This window comes from Canis aureus, chromosome 5 (assembly GCF_053574225.1).
Source record: "Canis aureus isolate CA01 chromosome 5, VMU_Caureus_v.1.0, whole genome shotgun sequence".
Taxonomy (NCBI): Eukaryota; Metazoa; Chordata; class Mammalia; order Carnivora; family Canidae; genus Canis; species Canis aureus.
This window is the reverse complement of record NC_135615.1, coordinates 80,962,374-80,985,865: the sequence shown is the minus strand read 5'-3', so window position 1 is coordinate 80,985,865 and position 23,492 is coordinate 80,962,374. Positions and strand designations below refer to the sequence as shown.

The 23,492-nt window shown below is 55.8% G+C and overlaps 1 protein-coding gene and 1 long non-coding RNA gene across 3 annotated transcripts in view; one reads left to right on the top strand and one right to left on the bottom strand.

Annotated features, from left to right (window-relative positions):
• The window catches only part of IGSF21 (immunoglobin superfamily member 21), a 239,535-nt gene that overhangs the window by 181,264 nt on the left and 34,779 nt on the right, over positions 1-23,492 (top strand). For both annotated transcript variants that reach the window (XM_077899407.1, XM_077899408.1), the window contains exon 4: positions 19,016-19,134. In XM_077899407.1, coding sequence (XP_077755533.1) covers positions 19,016-19,134 — 119 coding nt within the window. The remainder of the gene's footprint in view (positions 1-19,015; positions 19,135-23,492) is intronic.
• On the bottom strand, positions 8,040-8,589 carry LOC144313534 (uncharacterized). Its single transcript, XR_013379172.1, has 2 exons — positions 8,450-8,589; positions 8,040-8,285 (listed from the first exon to the last, which is right to left on the bottom strand). It is a non-coding gene; the product is annotated as an uncharacterized LOC144313534 (long non-coding RNA).

The following is a 23,492-nucleotide window of genomic DNA, read 5'->3' as shown; positions in this document are numbered from 1 at the left end:
CCCCCCTTTCTAAACCGGGACTGATGATAACAGTACCTAGCTCGTAGAATGCTCTTGAAGCTTAAATGGGTTCATAAAGCTCTTGGAACTGGCCCAGGGCACAGGAAGTAGAAGCGGGTGACGATTAAGGGCTACGCACCTTACACAGCAGTCGGCCTCTGACACATTCACCCCACACCCTTTACTGAATGCCCGTGATGAGCTGGGCATGGTGCTGGGCCCTCGGGAGACAGTGGTGACCGACGCCACCCAGGCCCTGCTTCCGCAGGGCTCTCCATTACCACTGATGGGGGAGGGATCTTTATTGCTCCCATTTCACAGGTGGGACCACTGAGACTGACCTGCACCGAGCACTGGTGGTCACGTGACTAGAAGGCAGAGGTGCCAACCTGGAAGACTGGACAGTCTGTGCTCTGCGCGGACCCCTGTCCTCTGTCGTGTCCTGATTCACACCCCTGGTGCCCAGCGCCCTGGAACTCTGCCCTGAGTCTTTCTGGAAAACTTGGAAGCGGCTCTGAAGCAGGGGTCTCTTGCCTTATTACGGCCCGTCTCGGGAAGACGTGAAAATTGGGCTCGGATCAAATTAGACCCATGTTGTGGTATAACTTTCTACAATCCCCATAAAGCTAATAAACTAATAAATTAGACGGAATGAAAATATCATCGGGCAGGACTACACACTAACGCGTGGCCATAATTACTCCCACGGCCGGGGCCAATTTCTCAAATTTCGCCTTGGCCAACTTTCCTCAGCTCACCGTGTCCCTAATAAGGCATAACTCACTCTATAAACATTAAATTGACTTATTTATTTTAAATTACAGTGGAGCTGAAAACCACCTTGATAAACCTATTCTCATGCATCTGCCTTCTCCTGAACGTACCTCAATGTTTTTTTTTTTAAACAAAGACATTGTGTACTCAGCCGCGGCCCTCCCCTTCCTTCCCCTCCCCCTCCTCCTCCTCCCCCTCCTCCCCCTCCTCCTCCCCCTCCTCTCTCTCCTCCTCCTCCTCCCCCTCCTCCTCCTCCTCCTTCCCCTCCTCCCCCTCCTCCTCCTCCCCCTCCTCTCTCTCCTCCTCCTCCTCCTCCTCCTCCCCCAACTCCAGACTAGTCTGGCTGCTCTCGCCACATTCCAGCTCTAGAGATTTGACTCTTTCCCTGAAGGCTAGCAGGTCATCCTTCCTGTATAGAGATGATTCGTGCCTCATTAATAGTAGTAACGGTGCTAACGTTTATTGAGTGTGTATGAGCGCTGCTGTGGGCTGGGCCCTCTGCCCCGGCTTCTGTGTACAGGAGCTCGTTGAAGCCTCACAATAAGCCTGTGAGGGTCACCCCCTCACGAGCCCCACTTTGCAGATGAGGGAAAGGGAAACCAGAGAAGTCAAGTGCCTTGCCTGAGGACACACAGAGAATGACTTGTAGCAGAGCCAGGACCCGGCTGGGGTGGTCTGAGGCCATCTCTCCACCATCCTGTCCCTCAGCAAACTTACACAGAGGCCAATGATGCGCCAGGCCTGGGAGAGTGGCTAAGAATTCTGGCTGCAATGAGACACACTTCTCGAGCTATGGGAGGCACTCATAGCCCAGGAGTCCACAAGCATCTACCGGGCCTGGCTGACAGAGGTGAAGGGGGGTGAGGGGCTCGGATGATTTATCAGAGACCATGCTTGGTGGGAAATGGCCAACGAATTAGGAGGAAGGCTTTCCAGGCACAGGGGGGCACAGCAGGGACAAAGGCCAGTGGGGCATCCAGAGATCTATGGCTGGAGTGAAGGCAGGGGAGTGTGAAGTACCATGTGAGAGGAATCTCAGCAGTGGGGCACGTTTGCTCTGATCCAGCTATACCCTCCCAGGCTATTCCCACTCAGCCCCAAGGAGATGATGCCACCGTCAGCTGAGAGCTGTCCATGAGCCAACACAAGCTGGCCCACCTGGAACCACCTAGAACCAAGAAAAGAGAGAAACTCTGGCTCTGGCCAGCACGCTTGGCCACACTTGAATCCAAGGGTTTGATAATATTCTTGCCAGAGAAGAACTTGGAAAGGCCCAGCACCAGGGTGTATTATGTAACTTCCCTGAGGCCTCTCCTCATGTCTACAATGGGAGTGGTGATGCTTACTTACATCAAGGACATTGAGTGGTTCATGGTAGACACTTAATGTAGACTTGTTAGATGGATGAATGATGGATGAATGGATGATGGATGGATGGATGGATGGATGGATGGATGGTTGGATAGATGGATGGATGAGTGGTAGGTACTGGGATGGATGGATGGATGGATGGATGGATGGATGGATGGATAGATGGTTGGATAGATGGATGGATGAGTGGTGGATACTGGGATGGATGGATGATGGATGGATGGATGAGCAGAGAAATAGATGGACAGATGGATGAATGGGTAGGTGAAAGGACAGACAGATGCACTGAAGATTTAATAAGGTCCTATGTAGAAGCCCGCAGCATGGTATCTGGAACAGAAAAGTCCTTCAGTGTTTGTGAGGTTGGAAGCACACAAAGCCTTGCCACACTCTGGAGTGCAGAGATCCGTGCTTGCCTCTCAGGCTCACTTTCTGAAAGTCCAGGCCCCTGATGAGAAACGCAGACGCAGAGTCAGCCTGAAACAGAAGTATGCCAGGGGCCAGTTGGGGTCCTCAGCCTGTGCCCATCACTGGGCCTGGGCTGTGCCAGCCAATGATGCGGAGCCGTGGGGGTGGGGTGCCCTGGAGAACTTGGGCCCTGTCAGAGCAGAGCTGTCATTGTCCCTTCCTCCAGGCAGGGGCACTGTGAGGGCCAGAGAGTGAGTTTTGGTGTGACTTTTGGCATGTTACTTAACATCTCCATGCTTTAGTTCCCTCAGCTATAAAATGGAGATGAGATAGACACATAGACACATAGACAGACTACATAATAACAACCACAGGGTGATTAGGGGATTCAGTGGGTCAGCCCGTGTAAGTGCTTATTTAATTTTTTTTTTTTTAGATTTTATTTATTTACTCATGAGAGAGAGAGAGAGAGAGAGAGAAAGGCAGAGGGAGAAGTAGGCTCCATGCAGGGAGCCTGACATGGGACTCGATCCCAGGACTCGAGGACCACGCCCTGGGCCGAAGGCAGGTGCTAAACCACTGAGCCACCCAGGCATCCCCTACGTGTCTATTTAGCACAGTGTCTGGCACACTCTAAGTGCTGTGTGTTCTGTACTATTAGTCAGCAAACTCACTGACCACCTGTATGTGCCTAGCAAAGTTCTAGATGTTAGGGACACAGGGGCAGATTGGCTCACAGAGCTAATGTTAAAGGATGGGGCCCACCCTTTGTTCCACTTTGCAGGGCTCATGACATCTCTCTGTACCACTGTCTTCTGGGGTGAACTCTGGCAGCTCAGGGAACCTCACTGAAGCCCCAGTTCGTCATGGGTATGGTGCCCGCCCCTCCGGGTCTTGGTGACAATTAAGAGATGGAATAAGTGAGGCACTTAGAACCAGTACCTTCGCCATACATGGTGGTGTCGTTCGTGCCAGCTTTTTCCAGGACCGGCACCCACCCCTCTGCTCCAGGGTCTGTGAACAGGGAAAGAACTTCTGTCTTTCCTCATCCTGTAACCACAGTCACATCCTATCCGTCACTTTCACAGATCGGGAGGCAGAGCACAGACCTGCCCAAGGTCACTGCGCTTCCAAGTGGCAGAGCTAAGATTTGACCTCAGGTGACCTCTCTCAGATGCCACCACCTGTGCTTTTGGCCATTAAGCCAACTCCCTAACTCTGAGAATCAGAACCACCAGATTCAAGAGACCTCGAGGCCAGGACAAAGCCTCAAACATCCAAAACCCGTTGGAGAAAATAATTCTCAGTGTTTGGTCTTGAGTGTTGTCGAGAGCAACGCGCACCCATGTTCTCTCTGGGCGCGCCCTGACGGAGCCGTCTTCTGGGACCTCCTGGTCCTTGTCCTTTCCCCACCTGGTCTCTGGGCATGAGTCCACATCCCTACGCAGGCGTCTCAAGGAGCAGCCGGGAGGGCCCAGTGATTGGCAGGCAGCGTAAACACCAATGCTAATGACGGAATAAAAATAGAAAGGCAGCTTTGGGGCAGGGCTGGTCTGTGCCATCTCGTTTAGTCCCTCCAAAAGCCCAAAGCCCGCAGAAAACGTATATTACTGTCCTGAATTTTAAGGTGGGGAAAGGTGGGCACAGATGGGTAGAGTAACCTGCTCGAGGTCGCACGGTGCGTCAGTGGAGGAGCTGGGGTTCAGAGCCGGTGCCCTGAGCATCCGTGGGATTCACGCGGGCGCTGACAGCGGGTCCAGAGAATGCACAGGGACAGGTCCCCTGTAAAGCTAAAGGCCTTCCCCAGAGTCAGGGGGAGGGCATGCTGGCTCTAGGTGGCTCCCCCCAGACCAGGATCGCGGGCCACCCCACACCTAGCTGCTGGCGTCGTCCTGGGCCAGTGCGACCGTTCAATGACATTGCCGTGGGCCTGAGGGACAGCCCCTGCCCCCCTCCAAGCTCCCAGCAGGGTGAACAGTTGCCCCGTTCCTCATTCTCGCGTTTCCAACATCACCACCAAGAACCCGTCTCCTCCTTCCGTTGGCAGTTAGCACGAGGAACAGATGGTGAAGCTTTTGGTGGAGAGTGACGTGTCCGTTCAGATGCGCCCGTCTGCCAGGCCACTGCTCACTTCTGCAGGCCTTGTGTCCGCTGAGGGGTGGGGGTGGGGGTGGGTGCTGGGCTGAGCAGGACTATTCCTGTTTGGCCTGGGTGGGGGTCCAAGGTACCCACTCCGGGAGCTCGAACCCAACAAGGCTCGAAGCAAGTTGCTCACGCAGGTGGCTATCACCTCAATGCTTCCAACGGCAGGTTCACCTGAGCCCGGATGGCCCCAGCTCTGCCCTCACTCGCTTGCTGTGTTCCCCCTGGAAGTCTTTCCTCCCCTGGCGTTCTCACGCACAAGCTAGGAGCACCCAGGCCAAAGCCAGCCAGTAAACAAGTTCTGTGTGATCAACCCTGGGAGTTTGTTTTTTTTTTTTTTAAATAAAAATTCTTAAAAATTAGATCAATGGCAAACTTTGGAAAATCGGGAGATTGCACATCCATGCCTTTATTTTTGGCTTTTCTTTAAAAAGGCCGAAGAGGTGCCCTTTAATTCTCCAATTGTAGCAATCTACTGCCATCAGTAGTGGCTGGATTTACACCCGGGAGTCATCTCTCCTCCCCCTGCCCCCCGCAGTGCACCCACTTTCTGTTGTCTGAAACTCTATCTGTTAGTATTCGTTTGGGCTACATGCAACAGAAACCCAAAGTAAATGTGTCTTAAACTAGATAAAAGTCTCTGTTTCCTGAGAGTCTAGGTAGCCCGTCCAGGGCATGCGGGGCCTTCCATGGAGGCAGGGACTCAGGCTCCTGCGCTCCTGGGGCTCCGCGGTGCCTGGCCTTCATTCTCCAGGTCACCTCAGAGCGCAGGAAGGCTGCTCCAGCTCTAGCTCTTGGGACTACATTCCAGCCAGGGGGACCAGGAAGGGGATGCAGAAGGGCACAGCCCCTCCCTCCAGGAGCCCTCAGGACCTCCCTACTGAACACCTGTGTTCCCATCCCATTGGCCAGAAGGTAGTCACATGGCCAGCCCCGTCCTGGGGGTGGCTGGGAAGTGTAGTCTTTGCTTGGGGCGGCCGCGGGTTCCGCTCTCGCGGGTTCTATTACTAGGGAAAGAGAGTCGCTGTTGAATCCCTTCGTGTCCTCACCCAGGAGGCAAGCCTGTGAAGGGGAGACTTTGTCTTTGACTTTGTCTCTGAGCTTCTGCTACTTCACCGTTGCTCATCTCCTAAAGCGCGGCCCAAGGAAGCCGCAAGGAGATGCTGGATGTCACCGTGCCGAGGAAGATTTGTGGTGCTTGATGTCAGCTTGATGTCAGTGATTGTCGATCGCATCCATTCCTGTCCCCGAGGCCCACGTGGCTCCCTGGCTCCCGCCCTGGGTCCCTGCTCCAGGGCCCCCTCCCCTGACCACCCTGCAACTCAACACTTAAAATCCAACCCCCTACCTCCACTCCCAGCACACCCCATCCCCGTCCCGTCTATTTCATATGCACAGAGCCACCGACAAGCGACAAAGCTTGCTTCGTCTGTGGCCCGTGTCCCTCGTCTAGGACATCGGCGTCAGGAAGACGGTGATTTTTGTCTGTACCGTTCACAGCCGTATCCCGGCACCTCAGGCCCTGACACATAGTAGGTCCTCAGGAAGCCTACGCCGGGTGAATGTCTGAGTGAACAGATAATGTTCTAGAATGTCTGCTCGGTGCGAGGCACGGCGCTGGGGTGGCAGAGCAGGGAACAAGCTCCCTTCCAGTTTCCACATCCCCATGGCATCGAGCCCAAAACCGAACCCGCTAAGATAAATACCTATTACCTTGGATGGGATCTCAGTGCCAGCGAGAGTCCAGGCGTTTTAATTTTGTTTTGACAAAGGGGCTGATGGGAGAGGCTGGCTGGCTCCTCCGTCTCCCATCTGCCGGCAGCCCCAGGCGCCCTGGCCTGACCTTCCCCACGCTCAGCCCCACATGGCTCAGGACAGTAAAACATAATTGGCCTGCCCTACTTTTTAAGAGAACCCAGATTGAAGGATTGGGTTTTTTGGTGGGCTGACCTGTTTAAGAGCCTTAAGAGGAAGCTGGGAGTTTCAATTTTCCACTGCCAAAGCAAGGCTGTTTTTAGCTCAGCTTTGATGAACCAGCAGGAATCAGGTTCGGCCCCGGGTCACCCATCAGCTGACCTGGTTGGGATAGGCCTCCCGCAAGGCCCCAGGCCCAGCTGCGGGTTTGCAGGGAAAGTTGCGGTTGCCTTTACTCAACCTGGGTAATTGGTCCTGCTCTGCAGCAGCCCCGGGGCCGTCCCAGAGGAGAGAGGGAGCTGCAGGCCACCCTCTCATGGTTTGTCCTCCCGCTGGACTCTTGGAGCCAGACAGACCTGCGCTCCTGCCCCAGGTCTTCCCGGCATCGGCCGCGGGACCTCAGACAAATTGCTTGGCCTGTCTGAGCCTCAGTTTCCTAATCTGCTAAGAGGTTTGTCATTTTGATCTCGCCGGGCGGTTGCAGGTGCTGAATGATAGAATGTCGGCTGGCTGCTGTGTCCATCTCGGACTCTGAGGACATTTCCCCCGCTTGTCTCCCTGCAGGAGGCTGGGCTGATTGATGGCCACACGGGAGGGCCGGGGGGGGGGGGGTGGCCGAGGGCGCCTGGCGGACGAAGCCTCTCTGAATTGCAGTGCTTTGGCGTGCCTCCTGCTTGTCCAGGGGTCAGGAACCATGCCTCTGAGCCTCTTTTCTGATCCTTTTGCCAAACTGTGGTCAGAGAGATTGACCTCGGGGCCACTCCGGTCCCAGAGTAGAGGGACCCATGTGATGGATTCTTGCCGGAGTTTGCTTCCAGGAAGAATGTGGTCCCTGCACACGAAGGGGTCTGTTCTCAGTCCCCAGAAGGCACAGCCAGGCCATGAGCTGCCTCGGCTGGCAGGAGGCCCAGAGCCCAAACCACTGCTCTAAAGCCACAGTCTGCCGCCTTGCTTGCCTCCGAGGACCCGGGCGTCCTGCTCCCGCTTCTCTTTCCAGGCTGCAGAGTTTGCGTCCACCCTGCCACTGGCCAGTGACCTTGCAGAAACCTGTGTCACTGCCACCTCAAAAGGCAACGAGCTTGGGGGTTCAGGGCATCAACCCTGGCTGCCAGGGTGAGAGTCCAGCTCTGACATCCTCCAGTTGAGTGAGCGTCAAGTTCTAAACAACAGCCCCGTGCCTCAGTCTCCTTATCTGTGAACTTGGGATGATGCCACTCATACCTACCTCATGGGGTTGTTGTGAGGATGGGGCTTTACAGATGGGGAAACTGAGGCACAGATATGGAATAACTTGTCCCAGATCACTCAAACTTCAGCATGAGAAAACTGGGAGTACCTGGCACACAGGAAGCTCTATTATTATTATTACTATTAATATCTTATTTCGGAGGGCTTCTGTGAGGGCTGAAAGAGATCAAAGTGCCCAGTGGTGGGTCTTACACATAGTAGGTGCTCAATGAACCATTGATGTGCAGGGATGAATGAGGCATGCATGGTCGGGACCCCTAGAGTTCCTTGACACAGGTCAGCTGTGTTCACTAAACAAGACCAGAGTGATCTCTGGTGCCAGGAAGCGTGCAGAGCCCTGGAAGGCCACCTTCTATGCCTTCCCACTTCTGCTCAAGGCGGGCTTGACTCCAGGACACTCGGGGTCTTCATGATGCCAACTGTCACCACTGCCAAGCAGAGAGGCAAAGACAGAGAGGCAGAGATTTCTGTTAAAAAGTAAAGCTTCCACGGGGATAGAAAGGAGACAGCAGGCACAGCCATGTGCCCCCACCCTTCTGCCTCACTTCTAGATGCCCATCACCCAGCTTTCTTTGTGGTCCCTTTGGCTCACCGCCTGGCTTCTGGCTCCCCACCGCCCAGTGTCTTTCCAGGCAGCACCTGTCCCTTGCCCGGTGCCTGCTGGGCCTGGGATGGCGTGGGGTAAAGACAGGTGGAAGGAACATCCTGAACCTTAGGCCCCTTCCCTGTCCCCCCACCGCCCACCTCCCCACCCAGACCCTGAGCTCAGCACGCTGACCATGAGAAAGGGATCAATCAGAACTTGGAGGAAGAAGTGGTTTCCATGGCAGCAGCAAGAGGCTGGGGAGGAGAGGCCAGGAGAGGAGGGGGAGGGAGAGTGGGGAGGGAGGGTCAGAAGGGGAGGACAGGGGAGGGGCAGGCAGCTGGCCTGAGAGTCAGGAAAACGGGGTGGCCGGAGCAAGAGGGGAGATAGAGTGGGCTTCTGGGCCCCCGGGAGCAGCTGAACACGGTGGGAAAGGCCAGGATGGATGGTGCAGTGACCCCCACCTTCCACCTACGGGGCGTCAAGGAGGCCAGAGCAGCAGGGGCCAGTGAGCCCAGATCTGTCAGCCTCCAGGGTCCCAGCTACTAACCTCCCCGGTATGGGCGGTCTAGGGATCTCAGGCCAGGCTCTGTGGATTTTTCTTTGAGAATGCATCACTGGAAGATAAAATCTGATTGCTGGGAGGCATTTTCCCACCTTGGAAACAGGCCACTTCCAGGGTGCCCAATGGGAAGTCACAGCTGCCATCTCGGCAGGAATGAGGGGCCTTCCACGGTGACCACCTCTGACCACCTCTGACCACCTCAGGGCCTCCCTACAGCCCTGATGCAGAAGAGGGCGGTGACCTGCCTGAGGTCACACAGACCTGGCAGCCTGAGCTGGATTGGCATGAGCACCCAGCACCTTTCGGTCCAGGAAGAAGGGAGTGAAATTCTAGAATGTAGGAGGGTGCAGCTCAGGAGTGGACCAGTGGGAGATAAGCCCCTTCCCTTGAAAGGGCCATGGAGGGTCAGAATGGGGCCTCACCTGAGTCCTCACCTGGGACCTCACCTGGGGCCTCACCTGGGGCCTCACCTGGGTCCTCAACTTCTGCTGTCGCTATAATGCGGGGTTGGCCAGAGACCCACAGCACTTGGGTCCCAGTTATACCTCCTTAAGTGCTCACGGCCAGGATTGCCAACCCACAGAGTCTGGGGCCAGCCAGGGCCTGAGATGGGTCCAGACTCCACAGCCTGTGGAGGGAAGCTGGGGGCAGGGCCGGAGGGGGCTGGCATGTTCTGGAACTTCTCCCCTCCTCTGCCGCTGCTCCCCATCATCCCTCCCTACCAGCCCTGCATTTGATTGGAAGCCACAGATGTTTTGCACCCACTGAGACATTTTATGATGGAAACCATTTTCAGATTGAAAGGGGGATGAAAATCACTAATGGCTTTTCAAAGGCCCTGGAAAAAAAAAAAAAAAAAGAGTTCAGGCAGTTTCAGAAAAGAAAGGGGAAAACACACAAGGAAGGAGGTAATGAAACTCTCAGCGCCCAGGGAGGGGCTCGGCCCTTAGCTAAAGGCCTTTTTCTGGCAGCCCCAGGCCTCCTGCCTGGAGCTCCCTCACCTTCTCCACCGCCCCCCCACCTGGTCCCTGGGTCCCCCAATTCAAGACAGCCTGTTCAACCCTAAGCGGTGCTGCTCAGAGATTCTCAAATGAGCCCACTACATGGAGCTGCCCGGACCCTTGACTGGCTCCCCAGCCGGGGGGAGGGGGAAGTGGCTGGAAGGGGATGGGGGGCGGCTCCGGGCTTCCTGGGAGCAGTTCTGAGAGGTCCTTCTCCTGCTGGGTCGGGGGCAAGAGAAGTCGGACCCAAACTCTCCAGCTTTGTGTTGTGAAAAAAGGCACAGGTATTTCAGGCTTGTTGAGCCCCCGACTCACTGAGGCTTCCGGCTCGAAGCGGCCACAGGTCAGGAGCAGCCCGTGTGTGCGCCGTGCGAGGGGTCCGTAAGGCGGTTACAGTCCCCGGGCCCCCATGCAGTGGGCCGTCTGCGGCCCGTTTCCCGGGTCCCTCTCTGGATCAGCTGGCACAGGTGGCCTGGCCTCTCAGCCTTGATCTGCCATGAACTGCTGTCTGGCCTAGGGCAGATCTCTCCTCTCTCTTTAGTTTGCTCATTTGTCAAATATAAGGTGACCAGCAGCCTGATTTGCCTGGAGCTGAAGGGTTCCTCGAGCCTGGGAATGGCAGTGCTAAAACGGGCAAAGTCTTAGACGAACCAGGACTGATTGGTCGCCCTGGTTAAGGAGACCAGGCTGGATTGGGAAATCAGCTATTAGGGGCGCCCGGGTGGCTCAGTGCTTGAGCCTTTGGCTCAAGTCGTGATCCCAGGGTCCTGGGATCAAGTTCCACATTGACCTCTTTGTGGGGATCCTGCTTCTCCCTCTGCCTGTGTCTCTGCCTCTCTCACTCTCCATGTCTCTCGTGAATCAATAAATAAAATCTTTGGAAAAAAAAAAAAAAAGGAAGAAATCTGATATTAAAGGGGCAAAACCCCCAGCCTCCTCCATGTAAATCCTGTGCACACAGGACAAGTCTCCCTCCTCCATCAGGGTCTCTGCGTGTACAGTCCCCATGGCTGCCTGCCCAGGGGACACATTTCCCCAGTCTGCTCCTGTCAAGGGCTTGCTGGAGGAGAACCCCCAGGAATTGACCAAAAGGAGGTGAGGGAATTGTTTCTGGGTTTCAGAATGTCCCATCCCCATCCCATCGGGGTTGAGCCTTCTCTCCCCCGCAGGCAGCCTCCCTAGGAAGGTATTAAGGACGACAGGTGGCTCAGGTCTTAATCATTTCAGGTGACATTAGCCAAGTTCCCACCAAGCAGAACGAGACCCCACTTGTCCTTGATCTCAGTCCAGGGTCTGGGTTCCACTTTCTGGGGTGAGATTGAGCTTGGACTCACCCTCAGGGGACCAGGAAAGATTGAGAAAGCATCATCTCTCTCAGAGGCTGGAAGACCAGGAGCAGGTGCAGGGTCTGGCTCAGGGGGGCAGAGTGAGAGGGATGGAGGCCATGCTCCGTGTGCAGCCAGCTTTGTGGGAGCCCCTTGTGGTTTAAAGACCCATGTGGAGCTGCAGGATCTCTCCTCAGATCATTTCTACTCAACGGTACTCACTATGGACACACCCATGTCAAGGCCTTCCAAGCTCTATGTTCTGATACTCGGGGTTTGGTGAAGCCAATGGAAGGGGACCACTGAGTAGTGTGTCTGGTGGGAGGGAGCAGCGTGAAGTGGATGGGTGGACCTATGGGGTGGGGAGAAGGTACCGAGAACCTGAGACTTGGGTTTGCTGGCCAGTGGCAACAGCATCACCTGGGAGCTTCTGAGACCTTCTCAGGCCCTGCACAGACCTCCTAGAATCTGCATTTCAACCAGACCCCAGGGCGGGGGGGGGGATTCTTGAGTACATTCAAGTTTGAGGTCTGTAACCCCCGCACCCTCCCAGAGTCTCTGGTAGAGGATCCCACCCCTGGACCAGGCCCTTTCTCACCTGTCCCTGGCTGCTTTCCCACGTCTGCCAGTTGCCACAAAGGCTACGACCCCCGGTAGCCAGGCCATCTCCTAGTACTGGGGGGTCCACGCAGGCACCAGGGCTGTGAAGGGAAAGCCAGAAGCAGCGAGGGCAGCTGGGAAGGGGGAGCAGCCGAAGCTGGCTGAGCAGGTGCACACCTGGGCCACTGGGCCAAACACATAGGTGTTGGGGGGGGGGGCAGGCCAAGAGCTGCCCCGCCCTTCCCAGAGAGCAGCAAACCCTTTCCAAGTGTCTTATTAGCAAACATCCCAAAGGCACCACCCATGGCTGCCAGAGACTTTATGGCCATTTTTATTAGCCCTGCCTCCAGGCTCTGTGGAGATGGAGTGGGCGTCCTACACGAGTTAGCCCAGCCTTGCGGGAGCGTGACCCTGAGCTTGGGAGAGTGAACAGGTGTTTGAGGCAGGGAGAGACTCGGTGGGGGCAGCCAATCAGGGAGCCATGGCAGATGCACGAACTGGAAGACTTCATTACTTCCCACTTGAGATCTTTCCAGCAGGGATGGCAGGGAGCAGAGCTGAGGCAGGCACGAGGCTAATAAGATTGTAGGGGGTGTGTTTAACCTACTTGCACGAAGGAACTGTGTCCCAGCCCCTCGGAAGCTCCGTTTCCATGCAAACAATGGTTACACAAATGAAAAGGATCTCTCTGCTCTTCATTAAAGCAGAGCCTCCAAGGACCAGTCGCTACCTGAATCTCCTCCATTAGCCCGGAATGAGAAACTGCGTAGATAAATGAAGACATCGGAGATACAAAGTGCTTTTTAAGTAGGGGAGATAATAAAAAGTTTGGGCCTGACAAGTCTTCTTATTTAATTGTTGAATTTTGGCAAAAGATGTGAGGCCACACGCTCCCTTTCCTCCCTCCATCCCTTCCTCCTTCCTTTCTGGGTCCGGATCAGAGAGAGTGTCGGTCTCACTGAGTTTGGGCTTGATCCTCCGGAGGATGGAAGCCCCGGGAAGGTTCTGAGTTGGGGGAGGACCCGTCGGATCGCATCGCGCTGTGATAAGGTCACTCTGGCAGCAGGGTAGGGAGGGGATGGCCTGGAGGGGCCTCTGGCAGGGAGAGCTGACAAGAATGGATACAGGTGGAGAGGTTGCGGGCACAGCAGAATGGGCAGAGGGAGGCAAAGAAGAAGAGCAGGTGTCCATCGCCTGCCCTGCAACCCCCTCTCCTGAGAGATTAGAAGGAAAGAGGGTCAGAAGCACCTACAGTAAACGTCCTGCATACTTTTCTCATAGAGCAAATACGTTTCCCTGAAATCCTAGGAAACATGATCTATAGGAACAGAGAGCAGATCAGTGGTTGCCTGGGGTTGGGGAGCCGGGGGCGGGGGTTACAAATGGGCACAAGGAAATCTGGGAGGGGGTAACAGATACGTTCTTTAGCTTGATTGTGGGAATGGTTTCAATGGTGTCTACATATGTCAAAAGCCCTCAAATGTGTAAACTTCGTGTACAGTTTATTGTTTGTTGATCATGCCTTGGGGCGCCCGGGTGGCTCAGCGGTTGAGCATCTGCCTTCGGCTCAGGGCGTGATCCCGGGGTCTTGAGATCGAGTCCCGCATGGGGCTCCCCACAGGGAGCCTGCTTCTCCCTCTGCTTGTGTCTCTGCCTCTCTCTGTGTGTGTCTCATGAATAAATAAAGCTTTTTTAAAAAATCATGACTCAATAAAGTCATAGACAAAAAAAAATTTTTAAGAGGCAAGGATCCCAGGGGACCTGTATGTAGTATAGGAGCAACCCGACCTAACTCGTGGCACTACGCCTAAGACGTGGCAGGATGAGATGGATGTTTGTCATGATGACCTTGATCTGAAAGCAACTTAATTAATGTCCAGCCGACTTCTTCTAAGATGTGGGGAGACCTATAGGCCGACTGGATAGAAAGGATGTGTTACAGGGCCGCTGTGTTGCTATTGAAAAGTGTTGCCCTGCCTTCCAGGATCCATAGTTCACACCCCAAACAGTGCCTCGGGGTCTGGTCAGCACTTGATAATTTCTTTAAAATGTAATAATCATGGAACAGTGTAGAGGGAAGAATCTGACAAGCGCCACCGGGCTCTGTTCAGGGCGTACTTGCCTTGTTCAGCCGTCCAGGCTTCCGGTGTCAGCACATGCCACTCTCTGGATCACCGGATTCCCCTACGATACAGGAAGGGAAGCTCAACGATGCCTTCTGTTCCCCCCCAGTCCTGCCCCCTGCTCCCAAGTCCCCCACCTCCCTTCCGTGAGAATCTAGGACTCTTCCCCGTGGAGAGACAAAGCCACGAAAGGAGAGGCGAGCGGAGGCTGTGAGGCCGGGTCAGGTGTGGAGGATGTGAACACAACTTGCTCAGGGAATTGCAGGCAGCCGAATTAGGGAATTAGGGGGCCCACCGGAAGCTGGGGGAAGGGAATTAAGGAAACTAAAAGACCTTCCCCGTGTCTCCCAGCAGGCAGGAAGCAGATGGCTCTCATTACCTGGATAGTGGTGGGGCTCAGAATAGAAATACGCTCTGGAGCAGTGGAGGCAAGTTCCGGTACCAGAAGGCTCAAGCTCACCTGCTAGTTGGTGAAGGAGGATCCCAGGAGCGGTAGGGGGTGTGGCGATGGGCCCCAAAGACAGTTCTGCGGCTCTGGCGTCCTCCAGGCTTGGCTTCAAGGGATGGCGTCCAGCTGCCTACTCTCTGACCTTGGTCGTGTTGCCTCTGTGCATATAGGATTGCAAGGCATAGAGGATTCTAGTCCCCTGGACTCCGATGCATCAGCTCTGAGCTAAACCCTTGAATTATGCCCTGTGGATTATGTCATCTTCTCAGCTGCCCGATGGGCTGGGATCACAGGCGGAGACTCACCTGCTGGGCTTTGAAAGCTGGCTAGAGCCTTGCCACGTGGACAAGAAAGGAAGATGGGTGGACGCAGGGGTCACAGCCCGGGTCGTTGCGGCTCTGTATCAGCCCCTCACCTACGGCTCAGCACGGGGCACGGCACACAGTAGGCCTACACACTGGTGCTGCCCCTGGGCCTGGCAGTAGCCGCGGTGACCAGCCCTTGCATGGCCTCACCCGAGCCACGGGGGCCACAGGGAGAGCGCATGGGACCCCCACCAACTCTGTCCGGTTTTTCAAAAACATGATTACATGCCCTTCAGGGCCGCCGTCAATGTTGGTAAATTCCAGCCACTAAACTGCATTACACTGATTTTGCCAGAAACCTTTGCAGTTATTAATAGTTTATTGATCGGAGCCCATTGCTGATGAGAGTCGGTCTTCTTGCCCCAGCCCCCTCAGGGTCCTGCTATCTGTGCTCGGCCTTTTATCCAGCATGCAGATCAATGTCACTCACATCTGGGGGGAGCAGGCCTCTGGGCTGCTTAATCCACTTTAGAAGGATAGCACTGAGCACATGAGCACAGACAAGGAGGCGTTTGGTCCAAAGCAGAGCTGTGCCCTGCAAACTGTTGGGTCTGCAGGTAAGAAGTAGACTCAGCACCTGCTTTCCAGCACAGATGGAGACAGGGTTCTCCGTGCGCACTCCGCGGCCTCCTGGGGGGTTGCCACCCGTGTACTGAGTGTTGACTGAGTACCTACCAGGACGGCGAGCAAGCGCCACGCAAGGCCCCGCCTTCCCGGAGCTTACTGTGCGTGGCAGGGGAGGAGGGTGAGTTTGGGAGTCATAGGCGTAAGTCATCAAGTGACAATTTAGACAAGTCCTGCTGTATGGGTTTGCTATTGCTGCGTAACGAGCCATCCCAAACCTGGATGGTTTAAAGCAATGACCATGAATTATTGCTCATGAGTCTAGGGGTTGGCTAGGTTCACTCCCGCATGTGGCCTTGGCTGGCATGGCTGGGACAACTGGGGGCTGTCTCCATGTCTCTGTGCGCTCTTGTCCACATCAGAGGCTTATTCTCAGGGACGAAGTAGGGAAAGGGAGGGAGAGGAGGAGAGAGCAGCAGGGGTACAGAGAAAGAGAGAGAAAGAGAGAGACAGTTCTTTTGGGACCTTGGCTCGGAATTTGCACACCTACACATACTACTGGTCAAAGCAAATCATGAGGCCAAGAATTGGGAAAGAGACTCCACCCTCAGAGGAGAGGAACTGAAAGGCAATTTGCCAGAGACATGGATCGGGAGGCTGTTAGCCATCCATGCACCACACCCACCCGGTCCAGGTGTCACTAAGAAAGTGACCGCTCCCTTGTAACTTGAAGGATGCAGCCAGAGGGAAGAAAATGCATCATTCCCAGGGAAAGGGGATATTGCAGGCCAAAGTGCTGCATCACACGGGGCACTGGGCTAAATACGCCTGTGTCGTCTCTGATGGGTCCTGGGTGGGATTCTGGAACGGAAAAGGGACATTTAGTGGGAAAACTGGGGAAATCTGGAAAGAGTCTGGACTTGAATTAATAGTGATGTATCAGTGTTGGCTGCTCAGTCTGGCAACTGTACCGTGGTCGTGTGAGATGTTCACAATGAGGGAAATCGGGTGAGGGACGTATGGAAATGCTCTCTTCTCCATGCGACTCTTCCGTAAACCTGAAATGATTCCAAATTTAAGTTTTTTTGTTTGTTTTGTTTTTGTTTTTGTTTTTGTTTTTGTTTTTGTTTTTGTTTTAAAGAAGGCAAGTGGCACCTGAGAGGATTGGAAGGAACACCGTTGTAGCTGGAAGAGGGCAGGGCTACTAAGGGGTGGCTGGAGATGTGGCGGGAGGCAAGCACGCTGTTGACCAAGATAAGCAGTGGGGTCTTACTCTTAAGAGCAGAGATGTCTATGAAGGGCTTTAGGTAGAGAAGTGCCATTAATTCTATTGGCATTTGAAAAGATCTGGGTTCTAGGAGTTGAGTGGGTCATAGCAGGGGCAGAAAAACCGGTTAACCTTCCACCCCCCCCACTCCTCCCCCACGTTCCAGGTGAGAAAAGGTGGTGGCAGGGGGGACGGAAGGAAGTGGATGTCGTGCGGGATGTACTTACGAGGTAGAGCACCCAGGATTGGCCACCGCGTGTGGTCGGGGAGATGGAGGACGGTGCCCAGGAGCAGGACTGGGGCCATTGGAGGAGCTACGGAGCCCAGTGACAGTGAAGGAACACTTGGTTCTGCACAGTCCTAGGCGGCAAGCTGCCTTCTTCACAAGGCACCAATGCAGGTGTCCCCTGGGCAGTCCTCTAACCACCTGCACTGTGTCGTCTACACGCGTCGCCCAAACATACCACCTATGTTACTGTCACGTGAGCACGTCATCCGTGTAGCAGTGACCTGAACGTGTCACCTGCATTGCTGTCACACAAACACGTCTGCGTGTATCACCCGCATGGCAGTTACCTGCGCGTTTCCACCTGCGTGCCAACCCTGTCGCCGTTACCTCATTACATCACCCGGGTGCCTGCCAGCTACACGTGTCTCCTGAGCCTGTTTCTTTACAGGGCTGTCGCCTCAGCATGTCGCCTGCACACATGTCACCTCCACAAGTCATTTAAACAGGTCTCCCGTATGACTGATACCTACGAGTGTCACCTAAACATGTCACGGTAGGCGACTGTCACTCAGCACCCGAGCCCGGTGGAGGGGCTGCTTTTCCAGCCTAGCTGGGTTACAAACAAACAAAATAGCTCCCGAGGGGAGACGGTCCCCTGCTGTTCCCACTGACAGGGTGCTCCTCCGCGGGTGGGTGGGGGAGGAGAGGAAGACAGCCTCTCCACCCACCCCGCAAAGTTTCCCTGGTGAAAATTCCATTCTCCCAGTCCTTTTATGACAGTCGGTAGACCAGATGTCAACCTCTGCGTAGTCTATGTAAATGAAGGTGTTTGTTTATGCTAATGTGTGCCGGCTCCCCGAGGAGCCAGCCAGCCAGCCGCCTGGAACCCAGGCTGAGAGCCCAGCTGTGGGGAGCACTGAGTCAGGAGCCGACGGAGCTGGGAGACCAGGATGGGGGGCAGCGGACAGGAGAGAAGGGAGTGAGTCTGAGGTTGGACTGCGCAGCAGAGGCAGATGGGAGCACGTGGCTCGGCTGAGAGCCACTGTGTCCACGAGGGGGTGGGAACAAAGAGCCGGATGGAAGGAACCTCTCTCCTCGGGGTGGCAGGGCGGGACCCACACCTGGAGCCTGTGCTCTTAACCCGCCCTCTCTGATCGCACTGCCTGGGGGGGCCAGCGGGGTGCGTAGGGCCTCCGTGACCGTGACCGAGCGCTTCTTCACTTTTGTGCTGCAGTGTGGCAACCTGAGACCCAAACCGAGAGACCCCACTTCTTCTAAGCCTGGTGAGGCTCCCCTTTGGCCCCATGACCAGGCCCAGAGAAAGCTGCAACGTGCCGGAGGACCCCAGTTGTCCCTGATGCAGCAGCGACCTAGCCGCCCTCCCTCCGGGCCAAAGCTCCCTCCCAAAGATCTCAGAGAGAACCAGATGCTCCCCACTTTGTGTTCGGATGGGCTCACCCTCTGAGTGATGGGGAGTGCTGCTCGGCTGGGTCGGGTCTCCTTGGAGATAAGGAGTGTACTGTGCTTCTCCGCAAGCCACCAAGGCCAGACATAAAGCGACAGCAAGGCAGTGTGGAAAGAATTCAAATCCCCACCAAGGCTCTTCTTAGCCATATTGGTGGCAGAGGCAGGGGGGACACCTGTGCCCCCTCTGAAGCCTCAGTGTCCACGATGGGAATAGCGATCCTGTGTGGAGGGCTGAGGGAGGGGACGTGCTAGGACACAGTTCTGAGCCTGTGCCACAAATCAGGTGCCTCTTACCCTGGTCACACCCGGAGCTTCTAGGGTTGGGCACCATGACGATCCGCAGTTCTCAGAAGCTGGAAGGAGCACAGATACAATTCGGGCTGACCACACAGCCCCCACCCTCCACCTCCCCAAGCATCGAACACAGGGCCTGGCATACAGTCGGTGCTTCATAAATGTTGCTGCTGCCCCCAGCACAGCACAGGAGCATGTGAGGGTTCTGGAGGCGTTTGTGGAGCAAAGGCTGAACAGTGGGGCTTGGGGTTGTTTTGGGGGGTGGGACGCTGTGCCATCCAACACCATATGAAAGGCCCTCAACCTGCCCCTCTGCCTCCCCTACAGGCTGCCCGAGGTCCGCATCTCAGACAACGGTCCCTACGAGTGCCACGTGGGCATCTACGACCGCGCCACGAGAGAGAAAGTGGTCCTGGCCTCGGGCAACATCTTCCTCAACGTCATGGGTGAGTGCAGGGCCCCCGGCCCCAGAGTCACAGTCAGGAGCGTGGGCATGGGCGTGTGTGTGGGTGCACAGAGAGACTGTCCTGGGAACCACCTGCCAAAGCATCCATTGGGAGACAACGAACCCTCTTCTTTTCCACTCTTGCCTCGAGGAATGAGGAGATAGGATGGGTGTGGCCTTACCACCTGAGGATTTCATCTCGGGAAGCTCTTCTCCCACCAGCACTGATACCCTAACCTCAGGAAGGCAGGGCTGTACCTCGGCCCTGGATCCCCGTGGCCTGGGCACTTTGGAGGAGCTCTGACACCTTGGCTGGGACAAATGAGGAGCTGAAGGAGGAGTGAGGGCTTCCTGGGGGGGGGGGGGCAGTGGTCCTGGTGCTCAGTGTCCACTTCTGTAAGGCAGGAGTGGGAGGCCGGCCTGGGGGACCATTCGTGGACTCCCAGCTCCGGGCCCTGAGATCCAGTGAGGACACAGGGAGGGAGGGAGGTGCTGGGCAGCACGGGGGCAACTGTGGGGGAGCCTTTCCAGCCTGAAGCCAAGAGCCACGTTCATAGACGTGCCTGTGGGGACCATGCAGTGGGGGCAGGCCCCCCACCTCAGAGGCAGGACAACCCGGGAGCGATACACACTGGCTACAGAGAGTGAATCTGACCCTGGACCTCCCACAGCCTCTCCTGGGACACGGAAGCTTCAAGTGATCAGTGAGAAAGTGCAGTGGCCTGGGTGTCAGGATGTCCTGGGTTCGGACCCTGCGTCTGTGCCTCCATTTCCACATCTGTGAGGTGGGGATAATAATGGGAGTGCCTGTCTCTGGCTGGCTGTGTCCCCCCCCATCCCACCCCAGCCTCAGTTTCTCCACTTTAGGACAAGGGCCCGGCTCTGTGCAGCCTCAGAAACCCCTGCGGGTGCTGACGTCCTCGTCGGGCACGCTCTCCAGTTCTGCTGCCGGAATTCCGGGACTTGGCCCCGACTCCCAGTGTTCTCTGATTTTCTTATCAAATGATATTTACCAGGGAAACAAAGCTTGTCGTAGTCAGGCAATCAATGAAAGCATCAAGGCCCCGTGGAAAGCCACGGCTTCTGGGGGAATGGAAAACCTCCAAAGGCCAGACCTGCAGAGGGACCTTGATTCCTGCAGCGGCAGCGCGCGGTGTGTTCTGGCTTCCTGGGGGATGGGCCAGTGCCAGGTTAACCTCCCTCTTGCGGTCGTCCACAGTGTTCTTGGTGCCCAGCCCCAGGCCGGCCACCCCAGGGAATGTGGTGAAGAACAAAACTCAGTTTGTGCCCTCAAGGGGCTCCCAGTCTGATGAGGGACACGTACGTAATCATCTAGCCATCGGATACTTATTGAGTAGGCAATGGACACACTCCTTCGATGGGACAGGGTCCTTGGGGGCTTGTCTCGGTGCATGAGACCAGCAGCAAACGTACTTAGATGCATGTGAGAGGCAGCTGTGGGCAGAGAATCAGGCAGGTGATGGGATAAAGAGCAGCCGTGGGTGGGGTGACAGCTAGTTCGGGGGGAGGACTCGAGGAGGGCCCCTTGGGGGCTGCTGGGCTGTGCCTTCCATGTTATGTCCTTTGGTCCTCACAAGCCACCCGAGGGCGGGTACCAGTGTTACTGGCCCCATTCTGCAGACACAGATATGAAGGCACAGAGAACGCAAGCAACCTGCCTAAGGTCACGCAGCCGGGATCACAAAATCTTCCTGTGATTTCAGCCCTGGCTAGGACCAGAAGCCACGCATCTTAACCCCCACCCTGGAAGCGGTACCGACGCTCCAGCTGAGGTTTCTCTCTATGTGAGCGAGAACAGAGGCCTCAAAAGCCACCTCCTCCGTGAGGCCCACACTCCTCAGTAATTCACCAAAGCTCCCTGAGCAGGTTGGCCTCCCTCCGTGGCCTCCATGTCATCCTCCGTACAATGAGGAGGTGCAGCAAGATGGTCCTAAGCCGCCTCCTCGCCCTGACATTCGTGCCATCCATTACCATCTTATGGGGCCAACCGGGATGGCACCACTGACCTGCTGGGCCTGCCTGAGCAAGGCTCCTCTCTCTGCCCGGGGCACAGCCGGCTGAGACTCTTCTCCTCCGATCTTGCTCTCTGGGCTCCTCCCGATGGCAGGTGGCAGCCATCTGGGGTGGGGCCAATGGAGGCTGAGGCTGTCGGGGAGACCAGGGAGGGGCAGGACCAACAAGTGGCCCCAGACTCGGGGAGGGGCTCTGGCCTCTGCAAATTCAGGGTGTCCCTGGGCAGGTCCCCACCCCGTGCCTGCTAAGCCTACAGCTGAGCCATATCATAGCTCCTGTCCACCCCCGGCCTGTGCCTCACAGTGCATGAGCTTCTGGCTTCATGGGCATTATCTTACGGAATCCTGGTGACAGCCCTGTGAGCCAGGAGGTGTTATAATCCCATTTATGCAAAGTTAGGACACTCAGGTTTCGGGCTGAATCCCAGATCCTCATTATGTTCATTAGCCTCCCTGGGCCTCAGTTTTCCCATCTGTAAAATAGGGACAATGGTGGCTATGCCCATGTATAGAGTGGAAATAAGGTTGTTTTTTTTGTTTTTTGTTTTTTTTTAGTTTATTTATTTAAATAAAGTTTGCAAGGCACCTGGATGGTTCAGTCGGTTAGCTGTCCAACTCTTGGTTTCAGCTCAGGTCATGATCCCGGGGTTGTGGGATCAACCCCCACATCAGGCTCTGCACTCAGCAGGGAGTCTGCTAGAGATTCTCTCTCCCTCTGCCCCTCCTCCCTGCATGCTCTCTCTCTCTAAAATAATAAATAAATAAATCTTTAAATAAATAAATAACGTTTGCAAAGCACTTAGCCCAGATGAGGCAGCCAAAAGTTCAATAGGCCAGACTTTATTGTCCTCAGCACCGTTGTCTCGGGCCTGCCGTGGCTCGCTGAGGTCCCGGAGGTCGGGCGTGGTGGTGGGGTTGCTGGGAGAGACCGGGGGCTGCGTGCGAGGTCGCCTCTGCTGTGTGGCTCCAGTGCTCCTGCAGCCACGTCAGCCTATGCGGCAGGGACTACCCTGTACCTGTCGCCCAGACCCAGGGTCAGAGAAGGACGTGGGTCGGCCAAGTTCGGGCGGTTAAGTGAGATGATCCCCAGGAGACAGTACTGCGCTGAGTCCAGCACCGGGCATGTTCCAAGTGCTCGATAAATAGCATCTCTCCCGACGGGTAGGGATCATGACAGTCACACGTCAGGCACAATAAGAAAGACTTGAAGGTTCTGTGACTCTGCGACCCGCTCCCTGACACCCGCCTTTAAATATATGTCAGGGCGGGTGTCAAGCACCACAATTTGCTCCTTGTCATGGCATAGACCCCTCCTCGTCACACACCCACGAGCGAATGGAGGCCATTGGAAGCTTGTGCGACACAGGACCCTAAAGACCGTGGCCACCAACAGTGGGGCAACTAGCTCCCTCCTCCATTTGGGGGTCAAAGGGAAGCTTCCTAGGATAGTAGGGGGGAAGGGAGATGAGGAGCGGGGCACGTCCCACGGCCCCACGTGCATCACAAGCGCCGAGCGGTTGTGCGGGAGAGCCGGCCTCCCGTCTGCCGCCCCTGCATCTGCATCCAGCACATTCTAACGCGCCGTTTCCACGGGCCTCGGGGTGCAGATCAAAATGTGAGAGCGGCTGTAATTTCACGCCTATAACATCCCCGCTATGTGGTGGGAAAAGACATTTGGGAGCCCCGTGGGTGACACCGAGGGATCGTGCCGCACACAGTCATTAAAATGTTTTTATCCGAGCTGCAGATAAATTGTAAGCCAATTTGAAAGTTGCGTGCTGGGCCCCAGGAACGCATTATACACAGTCACGGAAGGATTGCAGAGGCTCTTCTTGGGGGTGCAGGTTACGCGGGGGAGCATGTTCAGGGTGCGATGTTACAATCAATTAAATGTGAGCCCAGGACCCCCCCCCCCCCCCCCGCCAAAGCCGAAGACGCTGCTCTCCTGGTTCCCCCGGAAGACCAAGAGGCAAGGTTTCTCTGCCACCCTCGCCGCACACGGCTGCCGCCGAGGGGGCCTTTCAGCCCACAGCGAATAATCAAGGCCACCTTCCATCAAGCACAGGCTGCGTGGCCGCCGCTGTGCGCCCGGCGCGCTGTTAATCACACGACCTTCACGGGTGTCCCCCGAGACAGGCACCGTCCTCCCCATTTGCAGACGAGGGAAGGAGGTTCTGACCGTTTAAAGTGTTCCCCGACCTGAGTGAGAGAGCTGGGGGCGCCCACCAGGTCTGCCCGAGACCAGAGCTCCTGCACCTAACAGCTCCCAAGGGACGCGTCCCCACCTTTGATATTTGACATTTGATGCAAATGTCAAGCATGGGGG